The following is a 16,323-nucleotide window of genomic DNA, read 5'->3' on the forward strand; positions in this document are numbered from 1 at the left end:
GAATGCCAAATTCTCCACTTGATGAATAATTTGAGAGGATTGTTAATCTGGTATGCATCCATTGACTCATTTTCCCAGTGTGTTGTTTGAAATATTTTCCACATGTTCATTATCTGGTTTTCTAAAAATAACGTGTACCAGAGATTACTTTTAAATGGCACGTAAGTCTTTTAAGCGCATCGCTCTGTCGAAACGAACACTAGATGGCGCTAGCAATATGGGGCAGCCTAAAAGTATGCAATGCTTTTTAAGAAATCGAGTTGACTTTGTCAAAATAAATCGGGGAAATGGAAATTTGAAGGTGAATTTGTTTTAGACGATTAAAATAAATCTAATAATTCTTGACTATTATTAAATATACGTTGGAACAATATAGATACATATATTATAAGTTCCAGTTGCTTTGAAATATTCAGTTTGGGAAAAGTGATTTATTCCAAGACAAAAAAAAATATTTTAATTTAACTTAGACTTTGGTTATTACTACAGAATAAAAGACAAATTTGATATTCGTTTTGAACATTTTAATTGAATTAATTTATGTGCGTTTTTAAATAAATAATTACAATATATTATTAAATTAAATTACAATAGCTTCTTCGTATTCGCAATAACGTCGTTGGAAAGAAGCGCCTATTCAAATGCCCCACATCGCGTTGAGCAATTGCAAATGTCTATTAAATAAACTTAGTGCTAAATACATGTTATATGCAATAATTTAGAAAATTATATACAGAGACAAATGGGGGAATAATTTAAGAGTCAAATATTTTAATACGTTACACCTTCATCATTATCATCATCGTTAGTTTAGGGAGAGTTTTTCTCTTTATCTCTTCATTCATTTTTGTAGGGTCGTAGTTCTTTTAATTATGATTTAAGCTAAGCATTTTAAAATTAACATTATGACAATGGAGTTTGTTGTGATTATATTTGTTGTGTTGCGTTTGATTGGTATAAAAGTGGGAGGAGTGGTGGGAGTGGAAGGATGTTGGTAAATGTTAACTGAAATCGTTGCTTGGGTTATGCGCAAACTCTCAATGCAAGCTAAGAGGTCATAACCGAAGCACGAGTTCGAGTTTGAGTTCGGATTCGAAATGAATTCGAGTGCTGGGCATTCACTAAGGATTAGGCATAATACACAGGTGAAGACTACTATGATGCGACTAAAACTGCAGAATCTGATTGATCCAGTCTCGGAACTCGGAGATGCGAGTATAGACGCCCGGCTGATTGGCCTCCGCACATCCAATGCCCCAGGAGATGACACCGCCCAGTTGAAAGCGTTTATCCGACTCACGTTGCAGCACCATGGGGCCACCGGAATCACCTGTAATGTACAATTCGTCATGGCCATAAGTCAAGCAACAAGCTGCGAGGACTCACCTTCACAGGAATCGTAGCCTCCCTTCTTCCAGCCGGCACAGATGAATATGTGCGGTATGTGCTCGATATAGCCCGCTGATCGGTACATGGACTCACAGATGGTGTTGTTGATGACAGGCACAGCGACCTCCTGCAGCACACTGGGCAGCGGACCATCCTCATAAAGCCTGCCCCAGCCGGTGACAAAAGCCGTCTGTCCAATAAAGTTCTCATCGTTGTCGGGCACGCAAACCGGAATAATATTCGGCTGGAATACCACAGGCTCATAGAATCTGTAATGAAATTTAGTTAAGAGAGTACTATAAAGCAGTTCGGGCTAGAAAGACTCACCTGAGCAGCGCAAGATCGTATTCAAAGGTGCGTGGATCGAACTGCGGATGGGAGGCAACAATTTGTACACGTCGTTCCTGAAAGCCATAGGGTTCCTCTTCCTCAGCCAAATCGTATTCGCCCAGGCGCAACAGCAGATCGGAGGGGGGCACACTGCAAGGGTAAGTGTGTGAATTGATGAAGGAAGCTTTCTTTTTTCCAGTCACTTACTTGTCAACACAATGAGCCGCTGTTATTGCCCAGTTCTCGTTGAGTAGCGCCGCACCACACTTGTGCAGATAGGTTGAGGTGCGCCATTGACGCAGCGATATCTGCCAGGGCCAGCGTCCAAAGGCGGCATTTGCACCGCCAACGATGCGTGGCTCGGGGAACATGCGACGACCACAGACTGCAGCGGAGAGAGGGAAGAAAACGTGGAAGGAGTCAACTTAATAGGCGAACAGTTCACAATTAAAGTAATGGCCACAAAAGCCCTTTAAACATTTTAATCACTGCAACAGGCACTCAGTCATTTCAGAGTCAGAGCCACAGACAGAGACAGAGACAAGAAATGTAATATGCTTTGGGCCATGTCTTGGCCAGGCCTTGACTTTGGCCAGCGCTTGCAGCAAGCAGTCAACGGCCTACTTTATGACGACGACGACAACGAAGAATACGAAGATGATGTTGCCTGCCAACGGACTTGTTTCGTGCATCAAGATATTTGCCAGTTGCCAGTTGCCAGTTCGCAAATCGGTCAACGGGCTTGGGCCTAAACTGACTCATTGCAGCAGGCTGTGGAGTAAAGTTGGGGCCACTGCTGAATCGGACAATCGAGTGAGCATGCACGATAAGCGAGCAGACAACGCGTGACCCAGGCGGCACAATGACCGACCACATCGTCGTCATTATTGTAAATTATTGCTGTAAAAATTGCTATGAACACGGAGTCTCTCTTCAGATTATTGCTGCTGCTGCTGTTGTTGTTGTTCTTGTTCTTGCAGTTGTATTTATTTGTTGTGGTTGTGGCAGTAAAAGCCGCGCTTAGCTTTCTAGACACAGTGCAGCTCCTGTGCTTGCCACAGCTGCCACACAATCCACTCGATACTCGATTGTAGAATCATTCTCAGTGGTGCAGCCGAGTCAAGGCCAATGTTCAGCCTTCAAATTGAATTTAATGGCCACGCATCTTTGTCTTATGACCAAAGTCTGGTGTATTAATAGATTTCTTTTGCAGCAAACAAGTTTCTTCCTTTCATATACCCTGTACGCATTTCAAATGGGCTTATAAGGGTATTCTAGTTTTGCAGTAATGTATGTAAGGTCATATTGAGGTATCTTTGACCTTATAAAGTGTATGTTATCGATAAAAAATTCAAATTAAAAAAAAAAGCATTTTCTGTTCCCTTTTTATACATATCAATTTATCTACCTATAATATTTAATTTAGTATATTCAATGTATTTAACACCCGTCGTGCTACTTTCGTCACTAGCGCGGATTGCTGATGAAGTAATGCAGAAAATCTCAACTTCTGGCCTCTTGGCTTTTTTTTTTTACATTTATCTACCTTACATATTTAATTTAGTATATTCAATGTATTTAACACCTTTCGTGCTCCTTTCGTCACTAGCGCGGACTGCTGATAAAGTAATGAAGAAAATCTCAACTTCTGTCCACTTGGTTTTTTTTTTTTTACATTCAACAAATGTATTTTTTTGTAGAATGTTCAAGTAAAAAATTGGCAGAATATTTTAAATATTTTTGTTATAGCGTCTATAAGTCATGAACTTTGTATATATATGATATTTCATTTGCTCTCTGTACATTCTTAAAATTTCAGCATAATAATATATTAAAACGAGTAGCTATTTAAGAATATATGCCAATAAACATTTTCCCATACCTAGATATTGGTCACAGGGTATCTCGCAGTCGAGCAATTTGAAGTGAAGCCTTGGCTCAATGAAGCATCAACTCACCTTCCTTGTAATCGACGCCCTCCAAACCACTTGCAGGCGCTACAGTTGTATTACCAACAGCATCGATTGTTGCTGTTGTTGTGTTCAACTCCTCGCCGCTGTTATCCGTTGTTGTTGTTGTTGTGGTGCTGGCGGTGGCGGTGGTGCTGCTGCTGTTGTCCAACTCGTTGCTGGATTCGGTTGAAGACGTTGTCGAGGATGCTAATTCAATGCTGCTCTCAGTTGCAGTTGCCTCTGTGGTTTTGCTTGTTGCAATTGTTGTTGTTGTTGTTGTTCTTGGCGTGGTTGTTGTTGTTCTTGTTGTTGTGCTGCTTGTAGTTGTTGCTGGTTTACTTGTGGTTCTATGCGGCTTGCTAGCGGTTGTTGTTGTTGTTGTTGTCGCTGTTGTTGGCACTGCTGGTTGCTGGTGATTGTGACCTGGCTTTGATTCACTGCTGGTGCTAACGCTGGTGGCCACCGATATGATCACCTTGTCGGTGCTGCTAGGCGTGGCTGCAATTAGAGAGAGAGTGAGAGGGAGAGAGAGAGGGAGAGAGAGTCATTTATTGTTGCTGAGCGCGTACAACCGCCAAAGTTACCTGCAACTCCGTCAGCCGTTTTGTTGTACAACTCCGGCAACAAAGTGGGCATCGGTATCCAATCGGCGGATTGACCCGGCTGCCAATTGCTGGCAATGGTCGCATTTGTTATGGGCTCTGCCTCCACATCTGTCCAGGTGATCAGGCCAGGTTTCTTGGTTGTGCTGCCACTTGTTGTTGCCGCTGTTCCTGTCGATGTTGCTGTTGCGGGTGATTGCAATTTGGTTGCTTCGCTTGCTGCTGTTGCTGTTGTTGTTGTTGTCGTTCTTCTTGTCGTTGTTTTTGTTATTGGCGCAGCTGTGCTGGTTGTTGTAGTTGTTGTCGTGGTTGTTGCCTTTGTTGTATGCCGACGCGTTGGTTTCGGCGTTGTTGTTGTCGTTGTTGCTGTTGCTGTTGTTGTTGTGCTAATTGCTTGCTTTTTGGGCGCTGTGGTTGTTGCTGTGCTGGTTGTTGGTCTGCGCGTGGCCTTTGTGGTTGTTGATGTTGCTGATGTTGCTGCTGTTGTTGTTGTTGTTGCTGTTGCTGTTATTTCAGCATCCGCCAACAATGCCGGCACTTTGACTATTTCACCCGTTGGCTGTGGTTTTGGTCTAGGCGCATGTGTTGTTCTCTCTGGCTGCTTTGTTGTTGTTGTGGTTGTTGTTGCTGCTGTTGTTGTTGTTGTTGTCTTGTGACTGCTGCTGCTGTTGCTTGTTGTTTTTGTTGGACTGGTGCTGTTGTTGCCTGGCCTGCGCGCGGGCAATGTGGTTGCTGTGGTGCTGTTGGTTTCGCTGGGTTTCCGTGTTGCCGTTGTCGAAGTTGTGGTGGTTGTTGCTGCTGGCTTCTTGCCCGGAGCTGGACGTCGGCTGGACTGCGTCTTGTGTGGCTTTGCCGTTGTGGTGGTGCGCAGCGGTGGCGTTGGACGCGTTGTTGTTGTGGTTGTCGTTGTTGTTGTGCTGGCTGCTGTGGTTGTTGTTGTTGTTGCTGGTGTTGTGGTGCTAGTTGTTCGACTTGAGCTGCTGCTGCTGCTGCTACTCGTGGTGGGTCTGCTGTGTCGCCTGGTGGTTGTCTCCGGCCAGCGATTGGTGGCTTCGGTGGCTGCCGGCGTTGTTGTTTCAACAATCTGGAATGTCACAAATTTGCTGGGCACTGTTGTGGTTTCAAGGCGTTGCTCAAGCACAGGCCCAGTGGTTAGCACAGGTCGTTGGGTGGTGGTGCGACGACGCAGTGGTTTCAAGGTGGTTAGCAGCGTTGGAGCCACACTTGGCTTCACTGTGGTGCGCACCACAAAATGCGAATTCTTATGGGTGGTGTGTGCATTGCTGGGACGGCGTGTGGTGCTTGAATGATGGCTTGTTGTGGTGCTACTGATGCTGCTGCTGCTGGTGATCATGGTGGTGGAGCTACTGCTGCTGGTGGTGCGAACTGGCTTGACGCTGCTTAAATAGCTCTGGGTGACATTCTTAAGCAACTCGCTGGCCAAATGCTGTTGCTGCTGGTTGTTGGTGTGGTTGTGGCTGTGGTTGGTAATGTGCTCAAAGAAACCACCCGTTCGCATCGTGGTCGACTCGTGGGTAAAATGTGAGATGGTATTCTGATCGATGCTGTTGTCGCTGATCTCCGGCGCAAAGAGTGACGCCTCCTCCTAAAGAAACACAGAGAATGAGAGAAAAAGACAGTCAAAATTAGCTGAATTATTTGCACAATTTTTAGTTGCAAACTTACTTTAAGAGCACAACATGAACCGAAGTAGAAGCGATCGATGCAGGTGCCCAAATGGGTGCCATTCTGTTTGATGCAATCGATGGCGAACATACAGACGCCCGAGCGACCCGATTTGCGCACAATGCAGGGCAGGTGACGTATATTGCGACCGGATTGAACTGTGAATAAAAAGACAGTAGTTAAAGAAATATTAAAAAAAGCAACACCTAAAACTTTTACTTCAATCACATAGATTTAGAGAGCTGTAATAAAACAAATTAATCTAATGAGAAATATTAATGCTTATTGAATTTAATTGATCATATTTTTGAGCATCAGTTAAATTATTTAATTAAAATTACAGAGCTAAGTTTGATCTATGTTTATATATGATATGATATTAAATACATGATTAATGAGTTATTTTATTATAAAAAAATATCAAAATTTAATTATCTTCAATTAATGGATACTTAATGATTTAATTTGTTTTGTATCTTTATTATTTTACTTGGGTGTGATTGTAAAATTTTACTTTATTTTTAGCTAAAAGAGTGCGTTGGGTTAAAAATCACTCAACAAAATTAAAACTAAAATATTAAAATAAAAATCTAGTAAATTTCTTTCAGTGTACAACAATTACACAACAAAATAAAAGAGTGCTCCGCATTCTTATTATTGTCATTGCCTGATTCTTTCCGTTTGCTGGGGCGATTAACGCCTTCAATTTGTACGCCAATTTGAGGCAGATATTTACCGTTAGGCAAACAGTTAACGCAAGTGAAAATGAAGTGGCAACAACATTGGCAGTGGCAGAACAGCAGGCCATAAAAGACGCGCCACAAAGCTTTGAGCTGAAGGGCGTCAGCTTTTGCAGACGCACAGACCGCCCGATGAGGCAACAGCAACAGCAACAGCAACAACAATAAGAATATTAGCAACAGTAGCATTATTATCATTATTATTATTATTTTTATTTATTTATGAATTGTTGCCTTTTGTGCTGTTGCCACTTCAAGAATGAGCAGCGAGTGTTGTGGCTCTCACTGTGTTTTGTAATAGAGCTGCCGTCGGAACTTATGTAATTGCAGACGGCCAGCAACGGAGGGAGTGAGAAAGAACGAAAGACTTAAGCAGCAAACTTGCAACGGAGCGACGCCTTTCTTTAAACGCGCACAACTTTGGAACCTTTTGTTTGCACTTCGTGTGGTCATAAATAAACTTTTCAGGCGGAGGCAGAGCTTGAAGCGCTGCAGTGGCAGTGACAGTGGTCGGGCCACTGACTGTGGCAGTGACAGTGGCATTTTGCCTTCTCAGTGGAGTGTCGCGTTAAGCGCAATTTACTTTTGCGTATAAATTTCGTGAGATTTGCTCGTATTTCAATGTTAAATCAGATACAATTGCAGCGTTGTTTCTCTGTAGATGTGTGCGTGTGTGTTTGTGTGTGTGTGTATGTCTTGCGTTTATTGAACTTTAACTGTAAACTTGCTGTATAGTCGTATATTGATTATGCAATTAACACGAAATGCTGAGTTATAGCAAGCACAGGGGAGCGCAAAACAAATGACTTAAGACACGAACTTGCCAAGAACCAAACAAAAAAAGCAGCAGCCGCTGAAAATTGAATGCCGGCCTCACACACAACACACACACAGCACACACACACACACGTAGATACAGTCACTCAAATTATATGCTGATATTTTTAAAGCCAAAAACTTTTGTCACGTTTCATAGACGACGCGAGCAGCACAATTGCGCGCAGTCAGCGTAGGCGTCGGCGTCGGCGTCAACGTCAACGTCAACGTCAGCAGAGCCGGCAGCTTTTTCTTTGGTTCTGTGTGTTTGCATATCGTTTTGTGGCTTTTTGGGTCAACAGCTTTAGCATATGTTTCGCTAGCACACCGACAGCCTACCAAGCAGGCAACTCAAACTCAAGCTCTGTTAGTCAGTTAGTCAGAGACTCGGAATCAGACTCGGACTCGGACTTGGAGTCGCTGTTGGACTCGAGACCCTCATTGCAATGTAGGAAATGTTCGTTTTTGGCATGCGAATGCGATGGCTGACAAAGTCGAGTTTTGTGGGCGACTAACTGATCGAAATTGGGTCATCGAGTGACCTCCGGGGGAGGGATTAGACCAGAGAGAGAAAGACTGACCAGAGGCCGTGAGCTGAGAATGAGTTCATTGTTGTCGGCCGTTGTTTTTATTTATTTCCCTTTCACTTGGCGTCAATTTACTTTCCGCTTTCTGCGTCGACTCTTGTCGTCTCTTATAGGATATATATATATATATGTACATATATATTATTATTGTTGTTTTTTTGCCTTTTGGTCAGCGGGATTGGTCCAGTCGAGTCATAAAAATAAAATGCTTGCCACCTTAACGCAGCCACTGCCAATGACTGTGGCTGTTGTTGTTGTTGTTGTTGTCTGGCACACGCTTTCTTGTGGCTCCGATGGTGGCTCATTTTTATGGCAACATTCTTTGATGGCTGACCTCAATTGCTTTTGCTCGCTGACGTTTTGGCCGTTTGCCGCCAGTTAGCTTTTGTAAGAAAGTTGTGTAGTTTTATTTTTTCAAACTCTCCATCTCACGTCGAGTTGAAGCTGTAACAGAACTCTTTGTTTGTAGACAAATTGGCAGCAATGTCTTATGGCATCAGCCAGCGAACAGAGGAAGTGCTAATAGCGTTCAAATTTGATACTTAATGGCTGTGACCCAATTAAACAATGCCCGAACGCAATGCCTGACGACGGCGTATCATTAATTTTGATTACTTTCATTTGGAAACGCCACACGAGACCAGAAGCTACAACTACCTGTGGCAATTGGACGACTTTGACCATTGGCTATTAACTAAAAACAAGTTTGTGGCTTCGAGTCTTTTGTTTCTATTTTTGGCAATCAAATTTAATGTCTGCAGAAATTACAAGTCTCCGGCAATAAATACCACTGTGTGTTAAGATTTTAGTTCTACTTTCTGTATCAAGTCTTTTGAGTGGTAACTTTTAATTTAAAACTATAGCAATTCGGATGCTGTTTTCTGGAAAGCAAATAAGTTAGATCAAATCTATGGCCTAGTTATAGTTGCCACATTCAAACGGATAGCTGAGAGCAGATTCAATGGGAATTGGAGTTGCCAAAACAAAGCTGGAAAAGTATATTTTCTTTTATTTAATATTCAGCCTCACAATTGTGAAATCTTTAAAAATATTACTCTTGCCTTTGGTTGCTTTGTACTTTTAAACAAATTGCGTTCCCTTTTGTTTAATTTCATTTAATTTCTTTGTTATCATTGAGCACGCCCAAAAAAAAAAATCAACCACAAAGAGTCTTTAATAGCCTACGTGAGAGAAAGTGCTGGAGTTCTGAGGAAAACCCGTCAACAAAGCCTGACAAGCATCGTCAGCAGCCGAGCTGAACCTCTTTTCTGATATCTTTATAAGTATCTGACTGTCTTAAGCATTTCAGAGAAATAAATACGCTTTAAGCTGTCAAGTGGCCAGTTATTCAGCTGGTCAATCGAAGTACTTACACTGTGCTAAGCTGGGATTATCCACAAAGACGGGACTGGCGTCTGCCGACGATGCCAAGAGCAGCAGCAGCTTCAGCAGACTGCCCAGCGCCAGGATGAGGATGCTACGCCTGGGCATGCTGCTTCTGTACGTGATCGATGCGGGTGTTGAGCTGTCTGCTCTACTTTTGTATCTTCTTGCTGTGTCTGTCTCTGTATCTGTGACTGTGACTGTTACTGTATCTCTATCTTCAGTGGTTGCTGGGTATCTTTTACTCAGTTGCTGCAACGCGCCCATCTGTAAATGAATAATAAATAATTTAAATGAGTCACAGCGGCAAATGTGAAATGTTTAAGGCCTTATCCATATTCAAATTTAAAACTAAACACATCGAATTTCTACAATAAGTCATGGGCACGCCAAAAATAACAACACAAGCAAACCAACAGCAACGACAACGACAACAACAACAATAAGGCATTCAGACAGCAAGTGCGTAGAAGACTGTGGGATGACTCAGGCTCAAGTAGGTGAAAGTCGTTCAATTCGAGTGACTTGCATATGCAAAAATGATAATAATAACAGAAAAAGAAGCTTGAAGGAAAGAAGTCATGAAAGACTTTCTACACACCGCACATATAATACTCTTTAGTAATAAACAATTCGTTTGTTTTGACATTAGTTAAATATTTGCCTATTATTTAATATTTCAGAGGAATGTCAAGCACTTGAAATTATTAAGCATGTAAGTCTCTTCTATTCCTTATTTTCTTTGTTTTATTCATTCGGTTTCGGTTTCAGTAGCGGTACGCAACGGTAAAACAAATAAATTTTAAAAAATTTAAAGATTAATGTGTCGTTTTATAATAATTATGACATTGAAGTAAATACCTCGATCCAGAGGAATAAAATTTTTTGATCGAATTTAACAAAATTTGAATGCAGAATAAATTAAGAGGCCAAACCATGATGAAAATGCCATTCCGCTTGAAAATCGATTAATTTTTGATGAAGTTATGAGAGATCAAAGTTTTTGAAAAAATGTCAAGGGGTAGGTATGGAAATTTGGATGTTAGATGGCTTAGAATCGAAAAAATATCAAATTTTCTAGATGATAAATATTTAAATGCAGAGTAATTTTAGAGACCAAATCATGAACAAAATGACATTCCGCTTGAAAATCGGTTAATTTTTGATGAAGTTATGAGAGATCAAAGTTTTTGAAAAAATGTCAAGGGGTAGGTATGGAAATTTGGATGTTAGATGGCTTAGAATCGAAAAAATATCAAATTTTCTAGATGATAAATATTTAAATGCAGAGTAATTTTAGAGACCAAATCATGATCAAAATGACATTCCGCTTGAAAATCGGTGAATTTTTGATGAAGTTATGAGAGATCAAAGTTTTTGAAAAAATGTCAAGGGGTAGGTATGGAAAATTGGATGTTAGATGGCTTAGAATCGAAAAAATATCAAATTTTCTAGATGATAAATATTTAATTGCAGAATAATTTTAGAGACCAAATCATGATCAAAATGACATTCCGCTTGAAAATCGGTGAATTTTTGATGAAGTTATGAGAGATCAAAGTTTTTGAAAAAATGTCAAGGGGTAGGTATGGAAATTTGGATGTTAGATGGCTTAGAATCGAAAAAATATCAAATTTTCTAGATGATAAATATTTAAATGCAGAGTAATTTTAGAGACCAAATCATGATCAAAATGACATTCCGCTTGAAAATCGGTGAATTTTTGATGAAGTTATGAGAGATCAAAGTTTTTGAAAAAATGTCAAGGGGTAGGTATGGAAAATTGGATAATAGATAGCTTAGAATCGAAAAAATATCAAATTTTCTAGATAATACAAATTTAAATGCAGAATTATTTTAGAGACCAAATCATGAACAAAATGACATTCCGCTTGAAAATCGGTTAATTTTTGATGAAGTTATGACAGTTCAAACTTGCTCAACCCTCTGACCTAGCAACTTTACAAGTCAAAATTTTTCTTAATTTTGACATGATTTTTTACAAAAAAATTAAAGGTCTCAGAATCAAATTTAAAGTGTTGTTTTATACTAATTACGATATAAGGAGTTGATTAAAAACTTGAGATTTAAAATTTTGAATTTTCGAAATTTCAAAGGGGGGACCCTTAACATAAAAATCGAGTTTTGGTCGAAAATAAATAACATTTCTAAATGAATTAAATTTGAATACAGAATGAATTTAGAGGCCAAACCATGATTAAAATGACATTCCGCTTGAAAATCGGTTGAGTTTTAGCAAAGTTATGACAGTTCAAAGTTGCTCAAGCCTCTGATCTAATAACTTTACAAGTCAAAATTTTTCTTATAATATTTCTCTATCGAGGAAAATTCTAATAAAGAGAGATCTGAGCTCCTAAAAGTAAAGAACTGTTGACAATTTAGCTCACCATTGCAAACTGATTTACAAATTTGTTATACCCTACGTACTTTAATGTGTATTTATAGAAATCGAGCAAAAAACAAGTGTTGAGTTTGCGAATTGCTTAGGGAACAGGGCGTATGTGTAATTTGGCCACTTTCTGGCCATTGTTGTGGCTGTTTCTGTTGCCGCTCCCCTTGTTATCGGGGAGTTTGTTTAGTCGTGCCTTAAATGGCCAATGGAAAGCAAAAGTGTAGAAGTGTGTGTGTGTGTGTGTGTGTTTGTGTGTGCATAGAAAGCGCGCAGCTCTGCTAACAGTAGCTTCTCTTTTTCTCCAATTCACCAGCTCTCTTTCTCTTGCCCTTCCCCAACGGTTGTATAATCAGCCAGGCAGCGTTTATATAACTGTTCAAAGTGCAAACTAGTGGACTGTGCAACACGTTGAGCATCTGCAACTGGTTCTTAGTGCAACACAGCAGAGTTCAAGAGACGCCTAATTGATGATGAGATGCTGTGGGATCTCTGAAGAAAGTTTGTGGCATGACAAATGTACAGATATGATGACATAAACTGTAACAATCAAAGAAAGCGCACACAAAAGAATTGAATGGAATGGCAGATGGAAACCTAACTGGAATTGTTGCTGGTCTCACATGTTTGTCTCTAGCGACATTTTCATTGATCCGTGAGCATTAGAAGTTAGCTGTATTCTTCTCACTTCTCACTTCTCATTTCTCACAACGCCGTGACGATCTGCTGCGTTGAGCAATTTGCTGTCGCGTTGCGTTTGGAGCTGAAAAAGACGAACGACAACAACAGCAACAACAACAACTGTTTGCTCGGGTTCTGAAGCTGCGTTGCGTAATACGGTCATTGACTTGGCCAACACCGTTGACCGTTGCTCGAGGCTTAAAGACATTTAACAGCGTGCAAAAAAAAAAATTTAAACAGAAAAAATAAGAAAACCAACTTAATAAAAGCACTGACTAGTGGTTGTTATTAAACTAAACTTAATTTAATTAATTTCAAGTGCGGCCATAAACTTCTAAAGATGGCTGTCTTTCACTCTGCTCTGTCTCTTTCTAATGGGCGGATAACTTCGCGCTGCTGCAATTAAATGTAATTTATGCGGCCACGGCGAAAAAAAAAACCAGAACGGAAGCTATAAAATATTTCCGCATCAACGCAACGCTGATTACTTATAATTAAGTGCCAGAATCGGCAACTAATTGCAGCTTCTCAAATTCTCAACATCACAACATCACAACTTCTCAACGAGTTGTCGAGTTGTTGACGAGTGAATGCTTTAGATTTGAGTTTTCGATAATCACAGCACAAATATCTCTCCCAGCTTTGTTAGCATTTGTTGAATCTGGCTATTTGTGTATTTAGGTCACGTTCTTGACAGCCACAAACACTCACGGACATCTCGCATGCGTGTAATTGTATTGCTGTTCCAATTCGAGACGCCGTTTGCTCAAAATGTGTGCAAATTAACATGAATTTTGTGCTACTGTCGATATGGCCAAAACCAGTCAGTCAACGGTTTGCCTTGCGTCTCACACGTGAATCTCAGAATTTCTTCAGCTACAAACTGGGTCACACAGATGATTTGCATGATTTCATGGAACATGTAGCGGGGGAGGAATACTTTATCTGAGCAATTAAGTAATTTCCCCAAAACAAAAAAAAAAAAAAAAATAAAATTTTATTTTTATTTCTACTCGACGTGTTAAAAGTGAAAATTACAAGTTTTTTTTGGGGGAACTTTTGTGAGTGTTTTTTTTTTTTTATTAAAGTGACATTGTGCGTGAGTGTGTGTGTGTGTATAACACTTGCCTTAAATAAAAGCGAAAGCCACACAAATTGTATTTTTATTTAGACATAACTTCCTCTGTCTCTCTTTCTTTCTGTATCTCTATCTCCCTCTGTTACACATGCTCTCTATTTATTTTCAAGAAAAGTGAAATGCAGAAAGCATAATACTGTCATTTTAAATTAGCCAAAAAATAGAGACTAAAAAAGGCAGAGACGAACAAAAGAATTATGCCATTTGATGATGTTTGGGACAACATAATAATTAAAACCAGTAGAAGAAGACGAAGTGCTTCCACTTTTGCTGCGGTTTGTTAGTTTGTTAGTTTGTTAGTTTGCCTGCCACCGACTTGGCTTTCATTTCTGTTGCTTGATACCAAAAACGGCTTTGGAGAAATTTTAACATGTCTATGTGTGTATGCATATTGTGTGTGCGTGTGTGTGTGTGTGTGTGTGTGTGTTGACTGTTTGCTAGCTGCGGGATGCGGGAGTTCATTAGGTTCAGGTGGCACTAGAAAGCCACGCCATGCCGCCAACACGCCCATATGAAATTGCAGGGCAAAACGAAAGACTTAGGGCACAAACTTGCTCTGCAGAACGCCAATTTCTCAATTGGCAGCGGATGCAAATTATAATAATTATCATGAAATTAAACGGAGCAACTGGGAGGCGGCTACCACAGCAGCAGATGAAGCAGCAGCAGCAGAAGATTCTGCAACAGTTCGAACAGTTCTCGTCAGGTTGGTAAACCAGAATAAGCAGAAATGCAAATAATGCCAAAGGTGCGCCGTAACTCCAATGGGGAGTCAGTAAAGTTGAGTGGCAAGCGCAGCATTTTAGACCAAAGTCAAAGCCAAGCGACAACAACAACAATAACGAGAGTAACAACAGCAACAGCAACTACCAGACCAGTTCTGTTGCAGGCCGAAAAGAAGTTTTTGCTCTCGTGTCTCGTTGCGGCTGCTGCGGCAATTGAAACACTTGTACTGAGGCTGCCTCTTGTGGCTGCCGCTGCTGCTGCTGCTGACGTTGTTGCTCTTGCGACGCTTCTTGTTCTTCTTATTGCCGTTGTTGTTGTTGCTTCTTTTTACAGGAATTTCAATAAAAATTTGCAGGAGAAGGCAACTTTTGCTTTGGACTCGTTTGACTTTGGCCGTTGATCAAAATCAAGGCGCTTGAACTTGTTGCTCTTGCTCTTGTTTTGTTGCCAGTTTGTGCTGCCGTCGCAGTTAGTTGCAGTTATGTGCAACAATTGTGTGTAAGTATGTGTGTGTGTGTGCCTCTAATTGACTTGTACGTGGTAGAAAGTGCGGCGCAGCTACTTAAGCCCAGTCAAACACACACACACACACACACTGAGAAAGAGAGAGATAGAGAGAGAGCGAGAGAGACGCAGAGAGAGAGGGAAGCCACAGTGGCGCGCGTATCTTACGGATGCGTATCTTTAGTTTATTTCTGTTTTTTTTTTGTATCTTTTGCATTTACTTGCGTGTTCTGTAGTTGATTTCGGTTTGCTTGACGTTTGTCGTACTAGAATCTTTTTGTTTGCTTTACTTTTGTGTTGTTGTTGTTTTGTTCTTGTTGGTTAAATGAGCTGCGTTTGCTTTTGGGAAAAAACTTCACTGCCAACTGATTTTTGGGGTCATTTCATTATTATTGTTGTTGTCGCTTTTGTTGGAATTATGTTTCTTTGCTTGCGGCTTCTTTTTGTATATTTTGTATATATATGTATTTTTTATGAGTTTCTTCACATTTGGCTTGTGTTTGACACTCGGCTTGTATTGTGTTTATCTCGCTCTTTTGGTTTGCCTTTTGTTTTAGGTTTTATTTTTAATAAAAGAACCGTAGCCACAATTTAGCAAGTATTGTGTTTTGTATTATGTTGGATTGCACGATGTTAGCTTTTAGCTATGCACGCATTGGCCAAGCCAATTTGAGGCTAATAACTCAAGTTCTATACACACACACACACACCACACACACACACGCACTCACGCAGTCGAAGTTGGAGTGGAAGTCGAAGTCGAAGTTAAAGTCGACGTAACCAGGCGATCGGCGATCAAGCAAAGAATCCGAAGAGGAGCCAAAGACCGCGTTGAGTTGCGCACGTCTGGAGAGAAGCGCGCATACAAAAGATCCACACGCCAGTTGAAGTCAGCCAAAGCCAAAGCTAAAGCTGAAGACACACACTGACGCTGACGTCGACGTCGACGTTAACGTTGACTGCGACGGAGATTTTGCGACTGCGACGCTGGCAACGTTGAAGAACGACAAAGCAAAATTGGTAGTAGCTGTAGAGTTAACATATACACACTCACACACACACACACACACACACACGCATACATTCATTTAAGCATTTAAGCAGACGCACATAGAGAGCTATAACATGTGCGCATGCGTAGCCGGTCGACAGCGACGTCAACGTCGACTGCGACTGCGACGCTAGTTAGAGCTTCGCGCATAACGGTTTCCATTAAGGCCAGTTCACAAAATGGTGAGAACAACAAATGCTAGGCAGCTGTTGTTGCTTATTCAAATGAACATTCAGACACACACACATACATACACACATACATATACACATACATACATTGATACACTCTCTCAGTTGTTGCTGTGGCTCTCTTGTTGTCACAGCCA

At 40.8% G+C, this 16,323-nt stretch overlaps 1 protein-coding gene across 1 annotated transcript; it reads right to left on the reverse strand.

Moving 5' to 3' along the window:
* Positions 1 to 520: 520 nt before the first annotated feature.
* Positions 521 to 9,746, reverse strand: LOC117784197 (serine proteinase stubble). Its single transcript, XM_034621862.1, has 8 exons — positions 9,476 to 9,746; positions 5,960 to 6,117; positions 4,256 to 5,879; positions 3,678 to 4,169; positions 1,927 to 2,104; positions 1,717 to 1,869; positions 1,387 to 1,658; positions 521 to 1,330 (listed from the first exon to the last, which is right to left on the reverse strand). Exons 1-8 carry the CDS (start codon positions 9,591 to 9,593, stop codon positions 1,167 to 1,169), a joined length of 3,159 nt encoding a protein of 1,052 aa, XP_034477753.1. The 5' UTR covers positions 9,594 to 9,746; the 3' UTR covers positions 521 to 1,166.
* Positions 9,747 to 16,323: the final 6,577 nt, after the last annotated feature.

Source organism: Drosophila innubila (genome assembly GCF_004354385.1).
Source record: "Drosophila innubila isolate TH190305 chromosome 2R unlocalized genomic scaffold, UK_Dinn_1.0 1_C_2R, whole genome shotgun sequence".
Classification (NCBI taxonomy): Eukaryota; Metazoa; Arthropoda; class Insecta; order Diptera; family Drosophilidae; genus Drosophila; species Drosophila innubila.